The 22,655-nt window shown below is 45.5% G+C and overlaps 1 protein-coding gene across 15 annotated transcripts in view; it reads left to right on the forward strand.

Moving 5' to 3' along the window:
* Positions 1–22,655, forward strand: part of DST (dystonin) — a 516,002-nt gene that overhangs the window by 394,292 nt on the left and 99,055 nt on the right. For all 15 annotated transcript variants that reach the window (XM_065912746.1, XM_065912748.1, XM_065912745.1 and 12 more), the window contains 10 exons: positions 381–698; positions 3,738–3,904; positions 5,908–6,064; positions 7,378–7,504; positions 9,674–9,736; positions 10,405–10,646; positions 11,496–11,625; positions 14,454–14,653; positions 16,039–16,534; positions 18,565–20,036. In XM_065912746.1, the coding sequence (XP_065768818.1) occupies positions 381–698; positions 3,738–3,904; positions 5,908–6,064; positions 7,378–7,504; positions 9,674–9,736; positions 10,405–10,646; positions 11,496–11,625; positions 14,454–14,653; positions 16,039–16,534; positions 18,565–20,036 (3,372 nt within the window). The remainder of the gene's footprint in view (positions 1–380; positions 699–3,737; positions 3,905–5,907; positions 6,065–7,377; positions 7,505–9,673; positions 9,737–10,404; positions 10,647–11,495; positions 11,626–14,453; positions 14,654–16,038; positions 16,535–18,564; positions 20,037–22,655) is intronic.

Here is a 22,655-nt window from a genome sequence, read left to right on the forward strand (position 1 = left end):
CCAGGCCCTGTTTGTTCACCCGGCTTCAGCCCGCTGCCCAGGAGTTAATCAGATCAGTCTTGTTGTCTGGCCTTCGGAAAACCAGGAGCGTGGCTAATCCCTGGGCTGCGGGAGGCCCTGGGGTCGCCGAGTGGCGGCCGCCTGCTGCGTCTCCAGGGCAGCCGGCCAGCTGTCTCCAGGCTCCCTGGCTGGCCGGGGCGGGGGCTGGGGGTGGAGTGGGCTGGGGGTGGGGGACCCCATCAGCTGGTCTGTCACTCCCATTAGCTTCCGTAGTCACAGGTGGTTCAAGCTTCTGTTGTTACGAATAGTAATCTTGACAAGCCTGTGACGTTATTTGTAAACATCATTCCATTGCTTATGTGGTCCTTGGTTCATTTCAGATGCTGGAGCAGGATATCGCAGGGCGGCAGAGCAGCATAAACGCCATGAATGAGAAAGTAAACAGGTTCACGGAAACTGCCGACCCATCCACCGCGTCCTCGCTACAGGCCCGGATGAAGGACTTAGCCTTCCGCTTTTCAGAAGCAAGTCACAAACACAAAGAAAAACTTGCCCAGATGGAGAAGCTCAAAACCAAAGTGGAGCGGTTTGAGAACCTCTCAGAAAAGCTCCAGACGTTCTTAGAAGCCAAAACTCAGGCTCTCACTGAGGCCGATGTACCTGGGAAGGATGTTACCGAGCTGTCTCAGTTTATGCAGGTATGTCTTCCATGGAACTCACAAGGCTGATCAAGTATGTCAGCAGCCAAGACAAGCGCATACATTTATGTGCAGAATTACGATTAATAGGCATCATTTAAATTGCTGATGGATTGGAAAAGATCCGTGCTTTTCTCCTTTAAAAACTTCAGAGCCCATCTCCTCCTTGAGGCCTCTGCTCATTGCCCAGAAGTGAACCCCATCTCTCATTTTCTGTATATCATAGGTACTATGCATATCCTATTCCAGAACTCACAGAGTAGAATGTAGAGTGCATTTTTAAATTAAAGTTTACCATGTTCTTTTTCAGACAGCCTGTGCCTGCATGTTGGTTTACACTTCTATCGGTGGCAGGATTGCTCTGTGACATTCTGAGTAGGGTCATTTGCGTCTATACCTACAACTTGGTGGGATGCCCTTTGAAGATCTGGCAGCATCCTATATATTGTTTTATTTTTGTTGCTGAAGTCTAGTTGATTTACAGTGTTGTGTTAATTTCTGCTGTACAGCAAACTAAGTCAGTTTTATGTGTGTGTGTGGTGGTGGTGGTGTTCAGTCGCCCAGTCAGATCTGACTCTCTGCAATCCCATGACTACAGCATCCCAGGCCTCCTTGTCCCTCACCATCTCCCAAAGTTTGCCCAAGTTCATGCCCATTGCATCGGTGATGCCATCCAGCCATCTCATCCTCTGACACCCTCTTCTCCTTCTGCCCTCAATCTTTCCCAGCATCAGGGACTTTGCCAGTGAGTCAGCTGTTCGCATCAGATGACCAAAATATGGGAGTTTCAGCTTGAGCATCAGTCCTTCCAGCGAGTGTTCAAGATTGATTTCCCTTAAGATTGACTAGTTGGATCTCCTTGCTGTCCCAGGGACTCTCAGGAGTCTTCTGCAGCACCACAGTTCAAAGGCATCAGTTCTTTGGAGCTCTGACTTCTTTATGGTCCAGCTGTCACAACTCTGCGTGACCACTGGGAAGACCACAGCCTTGACTATGCAGACCTTTTTGGCAGTGTAATGTCTCTGCTTCACAGCACTTCTCTAGGTTTGCCGTAGCTTTCCTGCCAAGAAGCAAGCATTTTCTGATTTCATGACTGCAGTCACCATCCACAGCGATTTTAGATCCCAGGAAGAGGAAATCTGTCACTACTTTCACTTTTTTCCCCTCTATTTGCCATGAAGTAATCGGGCTGGATGCCATGATCTTAGTTTTTTGAATGTTGAATCTTAAGCTGGCTCTTTCATTCTCCTCCTTCACCCTCATCAGAGGCTCTTTGAGTTCCTCTTTGCTTTCTTCCCTTAAAGTGGTATCATCCGCATATCTGAGGTTGTTGATGTTTCTCCTGCCTGTCTTGATTTCAGCTTATAACTCACCCAGCCCAGCATTTCTCCTGATGTGCTCAGCACATAAATTAAACAGACACGGTGACAGCAGATGGCCCTGTCGTCCTCCTTCCTTTTGACCAGCCAGTGGTTCCATACAGGGCTCTAACAGTTGCTTCCTGACCTGCACACAGATTTCTCGGGAGACCGGTCAGGTGGTCTGGTAGTCCCATCTCTTTAAGAGCTTTCCACAGTTTATTATGATCCATACAGTCAAATGCTTTGGTGTAATCAATGAAAAAAGAGGTAGGTGTTTTTCTGGAATTCCCTTGCTTTTTCTATGATCCAGTGAATATTGGCAATTTGATCTCTGGTTCCTCTGCCATTTCTAAACCCAGCTTCGATATCTAGAAGTTCTTGGTTCACATAATGCTGAAACCTAGCATGCAAGATTTTAAGCATGACCTTACTAGCATGGGAGATGAGAGCCATTGTCTGATGGCTAGCACATTCTCTAGTAGTACTCTTCTTGGAAATTGGGATGAGGATTGACCTTTTTCAGTCCTGTGGCCACTGCTGGGTCTTCCAGATTTTTGACGTATCGAATGCAGCACCTTGATGGTATCATCCTTCAGGGTTTTGCATAGCTCTACTGGAATTCCATTGCATCCACTAGCTTTATTAATAGCAGTGCTTCCTAAGGCCCACTTGGCTTCGCTCTTCAGAATGTCTGGCTCTGGGTGGCTGACCACACCATCATAGTCATCCAGTTCATTTGGATCTTTTTCACACAGTTTTTCTGTGTATTCTTTCCATCTCTGCTTGATCTCTTCAGCATCTGCCAGGTGTCTACCCTGTATGTCCTGTTCTGTGCCCATCTTTGGGCAAAATGACCCCTTGGTATCTCCAGTTTCCCTGAAGAGAGCTCTAGTGTTTCCCCTCTGTTGTTTTCTTCTGGTTTTAAACACTGGTCATTGAAGAAGGCCTTCTTGTCTGTCTGTGCTGTGCTTTGGAAATCTGCATTTAGTTGGATACGCCTTTCCCTTTCTCCCTTGCTTTTCACTTCTCTTCTCCCTTTTGCTATTTGTGAGGCCTCCTCAGATAACCACTGCGCCTTCTCGCTTTTCTTTTTCTTTGGGATGGTTTTGTTTGCTGTGTCCTGTACAATGTTACAGACATCCATCCATAGTTTCAGGCACAGTGTTTACAAGTTCTGATCCCTTGAATCTATTTGTTACCTCTGCTGCATATCCATAGGGGGTTTGACTTAAGTTGTACCTGACTGGCCTAGTGGTCTTCCCCACTTTCTTAGTTTAAGCCTGAATTTTGCTGAGAAGCTGGTGATCTGAGCCACAGTCAGCTCCCAGGTCTTGTTTTGCTGACTGTTTACAATCTCTCCACCTTTGGCCACAAAGAATGTAATCAATTTGCTTTCAGTGTTGGCCATTTGGTGGTGTCCATGTGTAGAGTCGTCTTTCGTGTTGTTGAAAAAGGGTATTTGTGTATGTCTACAAGGCTGTATGCTCTTTTCCACATTCTTTTCCATCGTGATTTATCATCGGATGCCAGCGGGACCCTGCTTGTCCTCCTCCTGCATGTAAGAGTGTGCCTCTGCTGATCTCAAACCCCAACCCCATCCCTCCCCGACCCCTCCCCTTTGACAGCCACGTGTCTGTTCTCTGTGTCCGCAGAAACATCTCATATTGATGTTTTGCAGGAATCAACATCTGAATTGCTAGAACGCAAGAAAGATCTGGAAGTTTTGCAGAATCTCTTGAAGGAGATCTCTAGCCATGGCTTGCCAGGGGATAAGGCTCTGGTTTTTGAAAAAACAAATAATTTGTCAAAGAAATTCAAGGAAATGGAGGACACTGTCAAAGAAAAGTAAGCACCACTTAGAAAACTGAGTTTTATTCCACTTGATACTAATTGGAATGCATGATTTTTATTTCCTTAATGCAGATACCTGGAACAGTTTTGGAAACTTGAGAAATAAGCATAGGGCAATTATAAGTACTACTATATTGCTAATTCTTCTGCTGTTAAAATTAGGTGTATTTTTGTTAAATTATTTAGGAGGGAAAGTAAATTATTCTTGTATGAAAGTAGAAAGCATTATGTGAGGAACATGGTGGTGGTAGTATTTTACTGAAAGTTGTCTGAACTTACTTTAGTCTGAAACCTTCAGCAGAAACCTTGAAATAACCTTGAAAGATAGCCAGTGGCCATGGCTTTCTGGGCTCAGTTCAGAAACAATGCATCAATCCAATGTAGTTCTAGATGCTTTTTTAAAAAAAAAAATAGTTTGGTTTTCAAGGAGTTGTAGATCAGACATGATTTCATGAACAAACAAGATACAAAAGTGAACCTAAGTTAAGGTAAAAAGCTGCACAGGGGTGAGCCTTGTGACAGCTTTTACTGAATACACTGTTGATCTCGTACTAGTTTAGAATATATATCTGGTTTTGCCAGAGTTCTTACAGAAGCCTCCCCTTCCCCCCCTCAAAGATAGAAAGTAGCCATTTCTCTTTCAACTCTTTTTGTTTCTTTAGAATCCTCTACCTGAAACTTTTGCATGCTGTGTGAACCACTCACAGAGCTATCAGGTGCATCCCATTTAGTTCACATTGCACGGAAGAAATAATCTTGGTTTCCCTGGGTAAACTCTAGGTTTTTTCTGTCAAATGGACCCAGTGGTAAAACCACGTGGTCCTCAGTGATTAGTTTAGCGGCCGCGGACTTTCTGCTGATAATCCACACCCCTGCACATGAGCACACATGATCCACAAAGTGTCCGGGGGCCAAATCCAGATGCCAGACCTCTCCTCAGAGCTGTGGATGTGCCAGGCGGGTGCCCTCCATCTCTGGTGCTGAATGTCCAGGGAGGTCTGTGTACAGTTCACCATGGAACTTTCTGATACCTGTGGGGGAGGCATCCACTGAAATTCAGCATCACTAGGTCTCACCTTGTGTTTTAGAAACTCAGTCCTGTCCTCTCTAAAGACCCGGTTTGTCGTTCAGTTGCCAAGTCATGTCCAGCTCTTCACGACCCCATGGACTGCAGCATGCCAGGCTTCCCTGTTCCTCACCGTCTCCTGGCGTTTGTCCAAGTTCATGTCCACTGAAGACCAGTTTACTTCACTAAATTGACAGCAGAGGATGAGATGGCTGGATGGCATTGACTTGATGGACATGAGTTTGAGCAAGCTCCGGGAGTTGGTGATGGACAGGGAAGCCTGGCGTGCTGCAGCCCATGGGGTCGCAGAGTCAGACACGACTGGGCTGAGCTGGGCTGAGCTGGACTGGACTGAACTGGGCTGGGCTGAGCTGAGTTGAGCTGGACTGAACTGGACTGGGCTGGGCTGAACTGGGCTGGACTGGGCTGAGCTGGACTGGGCTGGGCTGGGCTGGGCTGAGCTGAGCTGAGCTGGCCTGGCCTGTAATGCGGCACAGGCACCACTGGGTGGCGCTGTGTCTCCCTCCCGTCAGTGACAGGTTTCCCTCTGGTTCTCAGCCTGCTGGCGTCTCACACAGTATAAAGCCGACAGATGAAAGCACGCTGACTCTAAATCATGTTAAAGATGTTTCTCTGGCCTTTAGAGTTTGTGTAGCGCTGTAAAGAGCTGTTCCATATGGGTGACAGACATCATAACTGTTCTGTCTTGATCTGCGGACTCCACTGAACACATAGACAAGGACTTAACTGATTTCCCTTGCCACCTAGGAAATCTTTCCTCCTATATCTCAGGGTTGGCATGTGCATAGGCGAAGATCTTTTTCCTTTAATGGTAAATCTGATATAAGAGTAATAATGTGTTTATTAGTTATGAGTCCTTTGGAGTATCTCCCTTTGTGGCTTAAGTTCATCAATGATGTTTGTGATCTAGGAAAGAAGCAGTATCTTCTTGTCAAGAACAGATGGGTGCCTTTCAAGTCCTGGTTAAATCATTAAAATCATGGATAAAAGAAACCACAGAAAGAGTTCCCATTGTGCAGCCTTCTTTTGGTGCAGAAGATTTGCAGAAATCTTTGGAAGAAACTAAGGTGAATCAGTGTCTGTATTTGATACTAAGTTCTCATTTGCCGGTGTTAGGAATGACAAGTTTCCTTTTCATAGGAATAGAGGCTTCCTGTTCATGTTAGATCTTCATGAATATACAATGTATTTTGGTGAAATTTGGGAATCATGACATGGGTTTCACCGAACCTTTAGAGGACACAGACTTGCAGTCAGCTTGCTTTTTTATGGAGACGCCTTAGTGAGTTGCTGAGTAGTCCAGGTTTCTTCCCCCCACGTCTCCACTTCGTTTCACTTGTTTTTTATACTGTTTCTCATAGTGTTAATAAGAGGTGCTTTTCTTCAGTTTTGCATTTTGCCCTAGTTTGGGTATAATCACTCCAACCAGTATCTGAAGATATAAATTATTTGAATATTTTGTCATCTGACTCAGGTCTAAAACTTAGGACCAGTTATGGCAAGATTTCTACTCCAAATTGTGGAGTTGTGTATTTTTTAAAATTCACTGAAGTTTTAACATTATTTTTGTTTGCTTTTAAATGATATTTATCTAGTGCCTTTCTATGATTTCATTATTTTTACTCTTTTTGTGATAGCTTTAGGGATGTATAATTTGAGTAGATATACATGAGTATTTCAATTATTCACCATTTATATGCTTTATATGAAAATAGAGGTGTTTTTACTTTGAATCTTATTATTTAACATATGCATGTTTATTGTTTTTCTTTTGTCCTTATATTTATTCCAACTGTTTATTGTATGTTTGAAGCTCATCATGTAGTCTAATTTTTATTTTTAAAATTTTGTTGGGTTGCCTGAATCTCCTTTGTTATATACTATTTAAAGTTAAAAAGTGCATGTTCTGTTTATTGATTCCAATGCTGGAAGAAAATAATAGGATGAGTTTTAGATATTAAAAAATTCATTGAAATTTTGATAATTAAAATTCACTATTCAATGGAATTCTGAATTTACATTTTTAAGGACAGTTTCTAGTACATTTCTTCTTGTAGCTTGTCTGTGGCCTAGCACAGTTTGCAGACTTACAGTTGACAGTTACTTTGGAACTCATGACAGCTGGGGGTGGCCCAGCTTCCACTGTGGCTGGGAGCAGAATTCAGGATGGACCCGACCCCACTCCTCACTACCAACAGTGTTAACAGTCACCTGGGCTGTTGAAACGAATAGAGATGCTGTCCTTCTCTTCCAGCCACTCTCCCATAAGTCAGAAGCCACAATCGTCACTGTTTTAAGATGTGTTTAAGACCCTGAATTGTAATGTGTAACTTGGAAAAGGTTACTAAGACTGAAAAATAATGTATTTTTATATCTCAAGAAATTACAAGAGAAGTGGAGCTTAAAAACACCAGAGATTCAGAAAGTCAGCAGCAGTGGGAACTCACTATGTAACTTGATAAGTGCTGTGACAACCCCCGCGAAGGCCATAGCAGCTGTTAAATCAGGTATGCGCATTGTTTGCATTTGTGGGAAGACCCGTAAGAGTTGGGTCCACCCGTGTTTATTTCACGTGTGTATGTTATTTCTTTTAATTAATGCATAAAATGACTTCAGAAATGCAAAGGGAAAGTGACGAGCAGTATGACATGTCTAAATACACTAAATGCTGCCAGGAAAAGTGTCTGCACTGTTCAGATTTCAGATCGCCTAGGTTTCCCTGCAATTTAAAATGTAGCCAAATCCGTCTGTTGGGAAAGGGGAAAGATTAGATTCCAGTTTGTTCGTTTTTACCTTCATTGATGGACATGTAGAAATTCTATTTGAAATATTTGATAAAGAAATGTGCCTGGTCTCCTGGGAAAGAAGGAAGTAGGGAGGAAACGGGTTTGCTTTTTTTTCTCTTTTTGTCAAGTGGACTTCTCTTAATTTATTCCCATCTGCTTTATTCCTTTATTCCCAAAGAAAACAGTCCTGTCTTATGTTAGCCAGCGTGTCTGAATCACAGTCTTATCATGCTTCTCAACAGAAAGGGAGAGTCTCACATAAATAAGGGTTCTAAAATTTAAGTTGTAGATAGGGTTTTAAGTTTAAGGCATATTTATATTGTTGTCACTGTCAGGTTTGAAATAATCCAAGAGGAGACTTGAGGCAGATCTCGCATCTTTATTCTGAGGGTTTCTGAGGATCCTCTGGTTTATCTGCTCTTTCCACCGTCGACTGTTCCCCATTGTGAGGCCGGCGTTCAGCTGGGCCCCTCTCCCCCCACCGTTTATTCTGCTCTATTAATCCCATTTCAGGCAATACTCACAGTATATGTGTGTGACGATCACTCCTTTCTCTCCTAATCAGATTTCCTGAAATGTCAAGGTTTTGATTTTTTTTTTTAAAGGGAAGGAATTCTGTGGTGTTTCTTATTAGTTCTTCATGTCCTCTTTGTATTTGTAATAAGCAAAAAACATTTTTCCCAACATGATAGGAATTAATCTTGAGTTTCTACAGGGCATTTTCACTTCATTTGAAACACCATGGTGTGTGATGTTTTTTTTTTTTAAGGAGACAACACTTAGATAAAGATCCAGATGTTTAAGTGTTTTTGTTCACTCTTGTTCTCATGTGTTTAGTTGGGGGAAATGTGTTTTGGAGAGAGAGCCAAGGCGTACTCACATGAGAAAGTCTTACTTGATTTTTTAAAAATATTTTGATTATGAAAAAGATAGCGATGCTAGATGTTTATAGAATTAAAGAGAAATAATTACTACCACTCACCGAGTAGTTCTTGTTTCTAGGCAGTAGGGTGACTGTCTTTAATCCCCACTGGGGTTTCATGAACCAGGTCTTCCTCTCCCCAGCAGCTGGGAGAGCTGGATGCAGACCCACGGGGCCATCAGTGGGCTGGTCTGAGCTCAGGCGGGACGGACACCAGGGCCAGTGCCCCAGCTCCTATACCTCCTCTCCCTGCATTGATTCAGTGGGATTTCTTTCATGTCTTTTTACATTATTCCGCCTCCAGTAAACCCATGAAAAGACTGCAGCAGACAGTTCCAGTTCCTTACGTTGAGGTGGATGTTCTTCTGTCCGTCAGGCATTCATGCTTCAGGCAATACACGCTGTAACTGGCTTCTGTGCTTCAGTGACTGTATCACTAAAATAACTTCAGCTTTAAAGCAATTATCACCCCAAACTTGGCTTACAGATGAATAGTTAATGATTAATGTATCAGTAATCTAAAGTTTCTGAAACTCTGGAGTTTAAATTGGTCGTGTTATGACTTTAGGAGTAAATTTTATACAGAAGAGAGGACATAGCTTGATCTTTTAAACCTTCGTTTGATTTTGAAATTGAATCAGTATTTTAAGTTTTAAAATAATTACTGTTTATGGGGTTTGCTTTAATGCCACTGAGGCTTCCCTGGTGGCTCAGATAGTAAAGAATGCCTGCAACTCAGGAAAGTTTGATCCCGGGGTGGAGAAGATTCCCTGAAGAAGGGAATAGCATCCCACTCCGGTACTCTTGCCTGGAGAATTCCATGGACGGAGGAGCCTGATGGACTACAGTCCATGGGGTTGCGAAGAGTCTGACACGACTGAGCGCCTATTTTTTTTAATGCCACCTGCTATTAATACACATGTAATATGACAGAAGTCTATGGTGACTTCAGTTTTAATATTTTGCAGGTGGAGTAATATTAAATGGTGAAGGAACGGCCACAGATACTCAGGACATTTTGGCAAATAAAGGTAAATAGTAACTTTAAATGCTTCTTGATTTAATAATTTGGTTTGGTTTTTTTGTTTTTTTTTTTGAGAAAGAGAAAATCTTTGTAGGAATAAAAACAGTTCTATCAAAATTTCAAATTTTGAATTAAAATGGTATGAAAATAACCATGTTCTCCATAAATAACATATTTATGTAACATTCTATGCAATTTCGTTCATTTGAGGGTAAAGTCTGGTCATTCAGTTTGGCATTTGGTTTATGTTTCCTTCTTTTGGGTTAATTTGAGGTATTTTCTCACTTCGGATAACATTGTTTGAGCTATTTTTTAATTTGATACCTGAGGAATTAGTATGTAATGTTTCATGGTTTGGGTAGTTTATTCCATTTAAAATATCTGCCTCATTTTACTGGTATTATGCTGTGTGTATGGGTCATGAAGTAGCATTGTAAGATGATAGTGACATTTAGTTCTAAACACTATGACTTTATCATAGTAAACTTAATCTTGACCACATGTCAGGTTGGCCAAAATAGTTTGTTCTGGCTTTTCAGTAATGTCTTATTGAAGAACCCTAACAAACTTTTGACCAGCCCAATAGAAGGAAATATTATGTAAAACCAATTTTTATTTCCGGAGCTCTAGATACCTTGAAAATGTGTCAGTATTAATTTTTTTTCTTACGTCTAGGCTTAGCATCCATTAAAAAGGATATGACTGACATAAGCCATGGCTATGAAGATCTTGGCCTCTTGCTTAAGGACAAAATAGGCGAGCTGAGCACCAAGCTCTCCAGACTGCAGAAGGTTCAGGAGGAGTCCAGCGCCATGATGCAGTGGCTGCAGACCATGGGCAGCACTGCCACGAAGTGGCACCAGGCGCCCACGCCTACGGACACCGAGGCTGTGAGAAGCCAGGTCGAACAGAACAAGGTATCGTCTGCGGGTCCGTCCATGGGAGGCGCGAGGGAGCGATCAGTGCCCAGAATGCGCCCTCGGGCTCACGGGCCGGTTCTGGCTTCCTGCTCTGTGACCGTCCCCACGTCGTGGGCCAGCTTTGTTGCATGTGCCTTTCTGTAGAGATGGATCCTAACAGTCACTTGTTTTTACCCACAGAGGTTATAAAGATGAGTGAGCTGTAGGGTGCAAGCGACTTTGACTTTCCAGCTCGAGTCTGGGGTTTTAGCCAGTCCTTGTTGGAAAAGACGTACTTAAGGGCTAGGTGTATTAGGAGTCTGTTCTGTCCAGTGTAAAATAGGGGAGCTCATGCTTTCCCTTCTTTAATAGACAGTATTTCTTTCTACGGCTGTTAGGGTTAGAAAAATGGTCTGTACACTGGCCGCGCTGGCAAAATGTCTCCAGTTGACTAACTTATCTTTGAGCTCTATAATGTGTTATCCAAAAGGCTGCTCATTCACTAGTAGATTCTCAAATCTCACAGCCTCTCTGGAGACTGATTTTTGGTTAATTACAGTCTTAGTGGTATCATCTTCCTTTTTCCGAAGGGATTTGAGAATATATGAAGTTCTTCCCAGGTGGCGGGGTGAGCTCCCGCGTTTCTCTTTGGGGTTCTTTTATCAGCTAGTTGAAGACTAGTTACAAAGAGGAAAAGAAAATATAGTTGACTCCTGGATCCGGTCCTCACTGACTTCAACCTCTAACCGTGGATATTTCCCCCTACTTTGGTCATGTTAAAGAAAAAAGTGCTCTCTCATAATTGTGTCTTTGTCTTTTGATGTGGCCATACTCTAATGCAGTTACTTTTTAAAATTTCCTCGTTAGTTGTTTGAGGCAGAACTGAAGCAAAATGTGAACAAAGTGCAGGAGTTGAAAGATAAGCTGACGGAGCTGCTGGAGGAGAACCCAGATGCTCCGGAGGCCCCCCGGTGGAAGCGGATGTTGACGGATGTAGGTACGTGACCACTCACACCCGGGGCCTCGGACAGAAGCCCAGGCACTGTTTAAAAAATCACAGTCTTGGGAACTTCCCTGGCAGTCCAGTGGTTAAGACTCCACACTTTCAATGCAGGGGCTGCAGGTTCAATCCCTGGTTGGGGAACTAAGATCCCACATGCCATGTGACAAGGCCATAAAATTAAAAAAAATAAAAATAAAAACAAATGCTTATCAAAAAAAAATAAAAATAAAAAATAAAAAATCACAATCTTTATCAGAAAAAAATCTACCCGACAGTCTCCCCGACTTTGAGATTTGCTTCCACATTTCAGAATCTATTTTTGCAATTTCAGAAGTGGAAATGTCATTTCATGTTGTCTGGGGCTGGACCTTGGCATATCTTTTGTTTTTCTCACTAAACATAGTAACAAAATTTATATTTACAAAGAAGGTAGATACTAGTTAATACAGTGCTGGGCATTGAGTCACATGTTTTCTTTACGGTCTTTTTTTTCTTAGCTAGACTTTGGGTACTTCTAATTTTTTATGCTTTGTTATATTTTAGTGTAGAGAGTCTTTTTCGTTTATTTGTCTGGAAAAGGTGGGTGCCCTTTTCTGCCACGGAGTTCCCGGGGGGACCCTGCCGGCCTCTGCTTCGTGCTGACGGGCCTGTGGAGGCCGCTCCCCACAGGGCCGGGGCTCGCTCTTCATAAAGGGTGCCATGAACATTCCCAGCCTGTCCCTACGTGCTCCATTCCCGGAGATGCAGAACTTCCTCCCCAGTTCCTGTTGTCATATCGCCCCCTTTCCTTATTGTGATGATACTGAAATGCGCGTAAGACAGCGAGTCATCCTCTGCACGTCATGGTGCTGTCTGGAGAATTCAGTGGGTCGGTGTGTGTGCAGCTCAGACAAACATGGAGTGAGTGTGTTACCTCGTCACAAACATCACTTCACTGTCAGTTGTTCCGTTATATTTATCTAAACCTTGGCCTTTCTTTAGAGTTAGATGTGCTCTGATGAACTTAGATGTTTTGAAGTACGTTGCAGTTTAATAAGACTCATCCTTGCACGTGGAGCTGATTTACTTTGTTGTGCACCTGAAATGGACATAACATTGTAAATCAGCTTACTGCAATATAAAAAAAAAAAGAGGCATCCTAAAAGATCTTAATGTTGAAAGGTTTATTTTGATAGACACTCTTGTTGCTTTATAATTAATTGGGCCCTATTTCAGTGACTGTCGCCTAGAGTATCGGAATTACTTGGGAGAATATTATCAAAGCATTTTAAAACAGGGGTGGGAGTGAGGAATGTATGTTTCAAAAAGCTTCCTGATGAGATCTTGATATTTCTCCTTCTTCGTCTATGTTTACTTGCATTGTTTTGCTGTCAGATTGTGACTGACTAGAACAGGCCGTATAGAATGATGTCATTTAGGGAACATTTCAGGGGTTGGGTTATAGGAAAAGCAGCTCTGTGGTATATTCTGCTGGCTGAAAAGCAGTCTGTCACAGCTCATCACAGCTTCTGTGACTGTGGAGTGATTGGTGTTCAGGGATGGTCAGTGTCTCTGGGCTTCAGGGAGCGCGCTGCCTGCCGGGCGGGGGTAGCAGGCAGGCATCCTAGCAGAGGGTGAGACCCAGTGGGTCCTGAGGCAGGATGGAGCATGTGGGCAGAAGGGCCCGCGTGCGCCCGCCCAGCTTGGAAGAGGGTGTGAGGTCAGCGGCGCAGACGAGAGGAGGACAGACACTCTGGGATGAGTAGACAGGGCCAATTTTGGGCATCTCTGCAAGTCACACAGAGGTGGTTAGATTTTGCCGTCTGCCTGGTGGGGGTGACATATTGAGAGGTTTGGGCCCAGGAGTGATGTGTTGAGTGATGTCTAAGGGAGATTATTTAGGAACAGGTTCGCTGAAGCTGAGGGTCCCGGGTGGCGGTGGAGCCCGGTAAACTGGGTGAGCTAGGGGTGCAGGTGACACGCTCCTGGCAGCAAGAGCTGAGCACCCCGGGCTGTGTTAGACATGCACCTTCAGGCCTCACTCAGACCTGCTCCTCAGTCCCCGGGGTGGGCCCAGTCCTGTGTGAGCAGACTCCAGGGGTCTCTGACGTAGCTCCAGTTTGAGAACCACTGGTCTGGGCGAAACAGGGTCGGGACCCATGTGGCGTTCGGGTGTTGGGAATGGAAGGACTGGGTTTAAGGTTTGGTGATCAAGGACTTAGGAGTGTCATGAAAAAAATCTAACTATTGCATCTCATGATGTATGAGAGAAGAACCTTCAAGAAAAATCTAAAAGCTGGAAAAATCTACCCATTCAGATAGGAATGTCATAGTTTTTTTTTTTTTTTTTCTTTTCCAATATTGAATTTAAAGGGTTGGTGAGACTTCTTGGTGTAACTTCCGAGCAGCCGTGGGTACATGTACTTGGGGGCTACTTACCTTGAACTGGTCATTGACGGTTTGCTACTAAAGAAAAGGATATGTGTTCATTGTTCTAGTAGGTCAGTTCTATGTGAATAAACAAACTCTGCAGGATTTTTTGAAGGAGTGAGGTTTCTTAGGAGTATCCCATAATTTACAACATCTTCCAAAATCAGATTCAAATTCATTTTTCTTAGACTTCAGCTGACATACAACCCTGAGGACCATAAAGTCTGTATTGTTAAATGCAATGAACCCTTAGGCTTTTTAATAGACTATATGAGGAGAGTCATGAGCGTGGAATGACAGCCATTGGGGATCCTTTTGAGTTCTGTTATGTAATCTTCATTAAGATATAGTTCTGTTAAATGTACAAAAACCTAACCTCTGTTGCATCCTTTATCTTTTTTTTTTTTTTTAAGATTCTAAGTGGCAAGAACTCAATCAATTGACAGTTGATAGACAACAAAAGCTGGAAGAATCCTCAAATAATCTAACGCAGTTCCAGACTGTGGAGGCTCAGTTAAAACAGTGGCTTGTGGAAAAAGAACTGATGGTCAGTGTCCTTGGGCCCTTGTCAATTGACCCGAATATGCTGAACACGCAGAGGCAGCAGGTGCAGGTGAGTCTCTGTGACGTGACAAGATGGGTGTTTTCATGAGAAATAACCTGGCGTTGGACAGTGTGTGCTCTGCCTGCCCGGGCGGGCCTCTGTGATGTATCAGACGCCCGTGAGGCGCTAGTGTGATGCTGATGGGACCTCAGAGGAGCAAAGCTCCGGCGCGCCCCTGATGGTTCACTGAGCCCATTGGATGGTCAGGTCCCTTGACCGTCTCAGTCATATTGTGGTTTGTACAGACCCCTGTTAAAGAGGGCCTTCTTTGAAGTATTAATGTGATTGCATAAGCAATAGCATTTTTATGAGAAGCTAGTATGTTGTTTAGAAATGACTCCTTTGGAGTTTGATTCATTTTGATTGTGGTAGTAGATAATGAACTTATAAAGGTCATTCAGAACAGCCCTGAGTTGGGGAGGAGGAGAAAGAAGGGAGGCAGAGAGGGAACCTTGAAACCCACAAGGTTACTTAGACTCATCTGATTATGAGCAGATAAATCCACACGGGGAAAAAACTAATAAAATGTGAGTCAGACGTGATCGTAGGAGTGCCGCTGGGGTCTCAGGGAGCGTCTTTCGGTGCTGGTAGTGGTTTTAGTGCGGGGAGGCTGATCCATGCTCTGAAAATACAAATCAGCCCAGGCAGCTGAGTCACATACTGTTCTAGGCTTGTACGTCCTTCATCTGAAGAGGCTGTAAGCAAAAGAGGTAAAGAAACATTTGAGAAGAAATGATTGTCCATGGTCTCCCAGAGATAGACAAAATGTTACATTAAAAGGAGGACAGTTTGGAGATCATTCATTTTACAGTGAAAGCCTCTGTGAGCCCGCACACTTAAATGATGTGATTTATTGAGTAAATCTTTGCAAAAAAGCCTACATATCAATCTTAGGTTTAAAAAGAAATCTTTGTAAATCATTGCACCGTGAGTCGGTATAGCCTAATACTGTTATCACTGTGCTTTTTTTTTTTTTTTGGGTGTAAAATGCTATAGAGCATTTAAAAAATTCCTGTAAAAAGAAAAGTACAAGTAGGAAAAATGAGATTTGGTGCTAGGGTGACTAAATACAGTGTTTCCCTTTGTGTGTGAGAACTTGTGCATGAATTGCTCTTCCTTCTCCCCAGACTAGCAAAAATATTTATTTGTTTCTCCCCCTTTGGGGGATGTTATTTTAGACCAAGTGTTATCTCAGTGAAGCAGCATTGCCCTTTGGGTTTAGCTTACGATAAACGCACTGCCTTTGAAATAGAAAGTAGGAAAGCAGTAGCAAAAGCAAAAATAAAAGCTAGATAATTAACTGTCATTTCTGCGTGGAAACGTAAAGCCATGTTTTCTGACTCGTTCTCCGGCCGTCTATGTGCTCAGTTACCCTCGCCGTCTCCTTCTCTCAGATTCTCCTGCAGGAGTTCGATACCAGGAAGCCGCAGTACGAGCAGCTGACCGCGGCCGGCCGGGGCATCCTGCACAGACCCGGGGAGCACCCGTCCTCCCACGGGATAGTGAAGGAGCAGCTGGCGGCCGTGACCCAGAAATGGGACAGCCTCACCGGCCAGCTGAGGGACAGGTGTGACCGCATCGACCAGGCCATTGGGAAAAGCACGCAGTATCAGAGCCTGCTGAGAAGCCTCTCCGAGAAGCTGGCCGGCCTGGACGATCAGCTCAGCAGCAGCGTGGCCGGCGGCGCACACCCTGATGCCATGAGCCAGCAGCTGGAAACGGCTCAGAAGCTACAGCGGGCCGTGGAGCAGGAGGGGACGCGGATCAGAGCGGCGCAGGCCCTGTGCGAGGACCTGGCGGCCCTGGTCCAAGAAGAGTACCTGAGAGCAGAGCTCAGTCGGCAGCTGGACGGCGTCTTAAAGTCGTTTAAGGATCTGGAGCAAAAAGCAGGTTTGTATTTCTTCTGTGAATGCACGTATGTCCGAGAAAGCGGGATCCGTGAACGAGCCATTTCCAAGCTGTCGGGGGACTCAGGTTCTCCCTACAGAGAACCTGCCTGCAGTGAGAAGCGCCTGTAAGGAGGCAGTCTTGGGCACGCGGAGGGCGGGTCCTGGCTGGTGGGCACATGGCGTGGGGGGTGGGGTCTGTGCAGATCCAGGGGGATGGATACAGGGTGGGCGCCGGCCGCCGCACAGCTGCCCCGGGCAAATCTCCGGTGCCCCCGATTGCTTTTCACAAACTCACAGACAGAATAGACTTGAGACCGCCAAGGGGAGAGGGATAGGGGAATGATGGAGTGGGGTGTGAGGTTAGCAGATGCATACTATTTAAAGCAATGTTTTTATTGGAGTGTAGTTAATTTACAGTGCTGTGTTAATTTTGGTGTTGCGCAGCAGGGTGATTGAGTTATGAATGTGTGCTCAGCCATCTCTGACCCTTTGTGATCCCAGGGACTGGTAGCCGCCAGGGTCCTCTGTCCATGGGGTTTTCTGGGCAAGAAGACTGGAGTGGGTTGCCTTGACCTCCTCCAGGGGATCTTCCTGACCCAGGGATCGAACGTGTGTCTCCCAAGTCTTCTGCCTTGGCAGGCGGGTTCCACCGAGCCACCTAGGAAGCCTGTAATACAGTTTTATACACACACACACACACACACACACACACACACACACATGTACATTCTTTTTAAATATTCTTTTCCATTATGGTTTAGCATAGGATGTAACATAGAATGGATAAACAACAGAGTCCTGCTATATAGCACAGGGAACTGTATTCAGTGTCCTGGGATAAACCGTAATGGTGAGGAATATGAAAAAGAATGTGTGTATATGTAAAACTGAATCACTGTGCTCTACAGCGGAAGTTAACACAACTTCATAAGTCACCTATACTTCATTTTAAAGAAAATAGTAAAAAAAAAAAAATAGAAAAATTGATTTTTTAGAAGCATAGACATTCGTGCTGTGTCAGTTTTGTTTCATCAGGAAAGGAGATGAACAGTTATCAAAAAGGCTTAGTGTCATTTTCTTGCCTGCAGTTAGTTCATCTGGCTCTGTCACAGGAGCTTCTCCCGAGAGATGTGGGAGAGAGCCACCCTGCTCCGTTCCTCTTTCGCCTGCCGTGACTGTTGTCCTTGGGCCTATGGTCTGGGCCGGGGGGTTTGAGGCCACGGTGTTTCTGGGCGGAGAAGGGCCGGGCAGAGGAGAGCTTGCGGGCTTCTGTGTGTGTCTGCAGAGGAACACTCAGCACCAGGTTTATGTTTGTTAATAATGGGTTGGATTTGTTTACAGGTCAGAGTGACCATTCCAGGCTTGCTGCTTGAGTCTGACGTGGTCTGGGTATCAGATGTGAACTGTGACGATCACAGTGGTGATGAGCGTCGTCAGGAGCCCTGCTCCATCACTGGCGTTCAGCTCCGTGCATGCATGGTCCCCTTACTCCCGAGACAGCTTCTGTCAGCGTTGCTGGCTCAGACTTGGGGAAATGAGACCTTGGGCTTCAGTCATTCGCCCCGGGCCCTGCAGCTCATAACAGGCTGATTGAAACCCAGGACCCTGTAGTCCCTGCAGACTGCCTTATTTTGCCCGAGTGGTGGGTAAAAAGGACACAGGTTCAGTCCCTGGTCCAGGGACTGAGATCCTGCATGCTGTGCGGCCAAAGGGGGGGAAAAATCACAGAGGTGGAAAGGTCACAACTGATAAGGGGTGAATTGTTTATCAGCATGACCTGGAGCTTTGAACAGTAATCACGTCTCTGCTCTGGGATAGAGGTGACTGTGGCATCCGGCCACGAAGCTCTCGCTCCTTCTTGTAGAGCCCTTCTCTTGCCCTCCCACCCTCTCTTTCTGCATAAAGTCAGTGCTAGTAGCCTTTGCATTTAGATTATTCTGTGTTTTGATTTGGTGGTTTTTCCCTTGGTTTTTCACAGGTTCATTCAACATTTTGATGTAAAATAAACCTGTCTGTGATTTCATTTTTTAGAGACCCATGTCGAGCACCTTCAGTCAGCCTGTGCCAGCTCTCACCAATTTCAGCAAATGTCTAGAGATTTCCAGGCTTGGCTGGATACCAAGAAGGAAGAACAAAACAAGTCTCCCCCGATATCCGCCAAAGTCGAGGTCTTGGAGTCATTAGTGAAAGATCAGAAAGACTTCAGGAAAACGCTGACCGCCCAGTCTCACCTTTATGAGAAAACCATTGCAGAAGGTGAAAACCTGTTACTGAAAACCCAAGGGTCTGAGAAGGTAGCCTTGCAGTTACAACTGAACACTCTTAAAACCAACTGGGATGGATTGCAGAAGCAGGTGAAGGACAGAGAAGACAGGGTGAAGGACACACTGGAGAAAGCCCTCAAGTATAAAGAGCACGTGGACACACTCAGGCCGTGGATAGACAGATGTCAAGGCAGCCTGGAGGAAATCAAGTGCAGCTTGGATCCCGCCGAGACGGAGAATGCCCTCGCCCAGCTGAAGGCTCTGCAGAAGGAGATGGACCAGCATTTTGGGCTGGTGGAGCAGCTGAGCAGTGCTGCCAGCAGCCTGCTCGGCGTCTGTGAGGCAGACCAAGAGGTAGTGGCAGAGGAGAGGGAGCACCTGCTCCAGAAAGTGGACACGGTCACTGAGCAGGTGCACAGGAAGAAATTCTCCCTCGAGAACATGGCCCAGAAGTTTAAAGAGTTCCAGGAAGTTTCCAAAGAAGCTCAGCGGCAGCTTCAGGATGCAAAGGACCAGCTCGCGGTGCACGACTCCCTGGGGCCCCAGGGTCACAGCAACAAGTCCCTGACCGTGTTGCAGACCCAGCAGAAAGCCCTCCAGGCCTTGAAATCACAGGTGGAGCTGGCCCAGGGGCTGGCCCGGGACCTCGTGGTGGAGGCCTCTGACTCCAAGGGCACCTCCGAGGTGCTGCTCCAAGCAGAGACCTTAGCACAGGAGCACAGTGCCCTCAGCCAGCAGGTGGACGACAAGTGCTCCTTCTTAGAAACCAAGCTTCAGGGCATTGGCCATTTCCAGAACACCATCCGAGAGATGTTTTCTCAGTTTGCGGAGTTTGATGATGAGCTGGACGGCATGGCCCCAGTGGGGAGAGACGCAGAGACACTGCAGAAGCAGAAGGAGGCCATCAGAGCCTTCCTGGAGAAGCTGGAAGCACTCATCGCAAACAATGCCAACGCCAATAAGACCTGCAAGATGATGCTGGCCACGGAGGAAGCCTCTCCCGACCTCGTTGGCATCAAGCGGGACCTGGAGGCTTTAAGCAAACAGTGCAACAAGCTCTGGGACCGCGCAGAAGCCAGGAAAGAGCAGGTCGAAGGGACCGTTGTGCGCCTGGAGGAATTCTACAGCAAACTCCAGGAGTTTTCTACTCTGCTCCAGAAGGCTGAGGAGCTTGAGGAGTCTCAGGGCCCCGTCGGCATGGAAACGGAGACAATTAATCAACAACTCGATGTGTTCAAGGTAGGGAGTGCTTCCTTTTTATTCTGTGTTTTGGTTATTCAGAGATGTGTCTGGGACTGCCAGCTGGCCCAGTGGTTAAGACTCTGTGCTTCCGCTGCAGGGGGCACCGGTTTGATCCCTGGTCAGGGAACTGAAATCCCACATGTCCTACAGCCTGACCAAAATAATAATAATAATAAAAAAATAAAAAATAAAACTTCCATAAATAAAAGACTTGACTGGTTGGCAGACAATGAGGTGGCCTGTATTGTAGCATCTTCAAGTAGGATCACCAGGCAGTGTTGGAGCTCACATGAGCATCCGTTAGGTGGGATGGGTCCTTCGGCTTCTGCTTTGGCCTCTCATGGGATAAGGCTTGAGATGACCTAGGAAGTCACAGGGTGCTTGGAAAGCTGGCATCTGATTATCTTTTAAATTTTATTTATTTACATTTGTGCTGGGTCTCCGTTGCCATGTGGGCACTTTGCTTGCTTGCAGGGCTGCTCTCCAGACGCGGTGCGTGGACGTCCCATTGTGGTGGCTTTTGTGGTCTCGGAGCACCGACTCCGGGTGCCTGGGCTCAGCAGTGGGCACCCCTGCCTTCTGGCGCACAGGCCCGAGGGCAGTGGCTCCCAGGCTTAGCTGCTCCGTGGCATGTGCGATCTCCTGTGCTGGGGACTGAACCCATCTCCTGCGTCGGCAGGCTGATTCTTTACCACTGAGCCTCCAGGGAAGTGGGCATCGGTTTCTGACGTTGCTCACAGTCCCCGCAGCTTGACCGCAGAGACTGGTTCATCCACCCATCACGCGTGTGTGCTCTTCGTGTTTTTTGTGTCCTTGCGTTTTCTCTCGCGGTGAATTACAGTCTTTTCCTCCTCTCTTCCTTTTCATGGTTGTCTTCTCCTTTTTAGCTTAGTTTTTGTCCCCAAGTTCCTCTTTTAAAAGCTGAGTTCCCTTTTGTAATCCTGGGTCTATAAAATTTAAGATTTTGGGCTCATGCCCCAGGCGATTGGGAGTAAATTATTTCTGATGGGACTGTGAGCACCCTGGGGCTGAGTACACGTGGGGCTTCCCTGGTAGCTCAGCTGGTAAAGAATCTGCCTGCAATGCAGAAGACCCTGGTTCGATCCCTGGGTTGCAAGGATCCCCTGGAGAAGGAAATGGCAACCCACTCCGGTATTCTGGCCTGGAGAACTCCATGGACTGTATAGTCCAAGGGGTCGCAAAGAGTTGGACACAACTGAGAGACTTTTCACTTCACACGTGGGGCTGTACACTTGGGCTGAGTACACATGGGGCTGTACACGTGGGGCTGAGTACACGTGGGGCTCTGCACTTGGACTGAGTACACGTGGGCTGTACACGTGGGGCTGAGTACACGTGGGGCTGAGTACACGTGGGGCTGTACTCTGGGGCTGAGTACACGTGGGGCTGTACACTTGGAGTACACATTTCTCACCAGCAGCGGCAGTGATGCCTGACGATGGGATATGGGGAGAGGGTGGTGAGGTCAGTGCCAGGGCCCAGGTCAGCGATGTGACCTTGCTCAGGGTGTCGTGCACAGAATCCTGTGTGGATGCGGACAGAGGGAAGGTCCTGGCTGCCCAGCCTTCACTGCTCAGGACTGACAGGAGCCTGTGGAATGCCTGGGGGACCATCCACGAGGTTCATTCTGCTTTGCAGTAAAGGCCGGTGTGACGCTGAGTCCCACTGCCAGCCCATGAAACATCAGATAGGATCAAATACAAACAGAATTTGCAAACCTAGAAATCATTTCCCAGGAGAAATGAATATAAATCAAATAGACTTCAAAATTCTCTGCTACTGTACTTGACAATGTCATTCCTTTGATTCTCTTTCATGACATTATTTTTAGGTGACTGAATTTTGAAAAGTAACTTCAAAGTAGCTTCTTTTTCTTCTTTGTTACTAACATGATTATTTGCTGTTTATGAAGTACCTTTGAAGCCCCATCCCTGCAGGGCTTAAAAACCTGCAGTTCTGAATTTGGGTCTTGATTCTGGAGGTGGAAGGAGCAGCCTCACTGTTGACTTAACTCCCTCATTTCTCTGTCACACTGTCATGCTTGTGGTTTGCAAAATAAAGGTTTCATGTAAGAGAATCCTGTATTAGGAAAACAAAATTCTGTGGCCATTGCAACTTGGAAGACTGGGTGGAGACTCTGAGGAGTGAGTCTCTGGAATTTCTGTGGAGCCCAACAAGTAAGGCTTGATGCTTACGTGACAGTGATCAGATGGTCTTTGCACTGATGCAGGTTGGCTCTGTTCACTGCCTTCATCAAGTGGTACCATTTCCCTAGGTTTTCTGTGACTTTGTGTAGAAAAAAAAAAGAGCGAGCCTCATCTCTTTTCACTGCTTCAACTACTTGTAAGAAAAAAAATCACCGTTTCTTTGAAAGTATTTGCACTAAATAAGCACCGATACCATTCATGGCTACAGAGATTGTTTTATTTGACTATGAAGAAAAACAAAGGGATCGTGTCTTCTGAAATAAGCCATTCGACATGCTGTATTTGTTTTCTGATTACTCTGGAAGGAGTTGACTGATTTTAATGAAATTCAGTAATAGTAGTATCATGACATACCTTCAGTGTCTTGAAACCCAGTGACTGAAATAAA

This window comes from Muntiacus reevesi, chromosome 20 (assembly GCF_963930625.1).
Source record: "Muntiacus reevesi chromosome 20, mMunRee1.1, whole genome shotgun sequence".
Classification (NCBI taxonomy): Eukaryota; Metazoa; Chordata; class Mammalia; order Artiodactyla; family Cervidae; genus Muntiacus; species Muntiacus reevesi.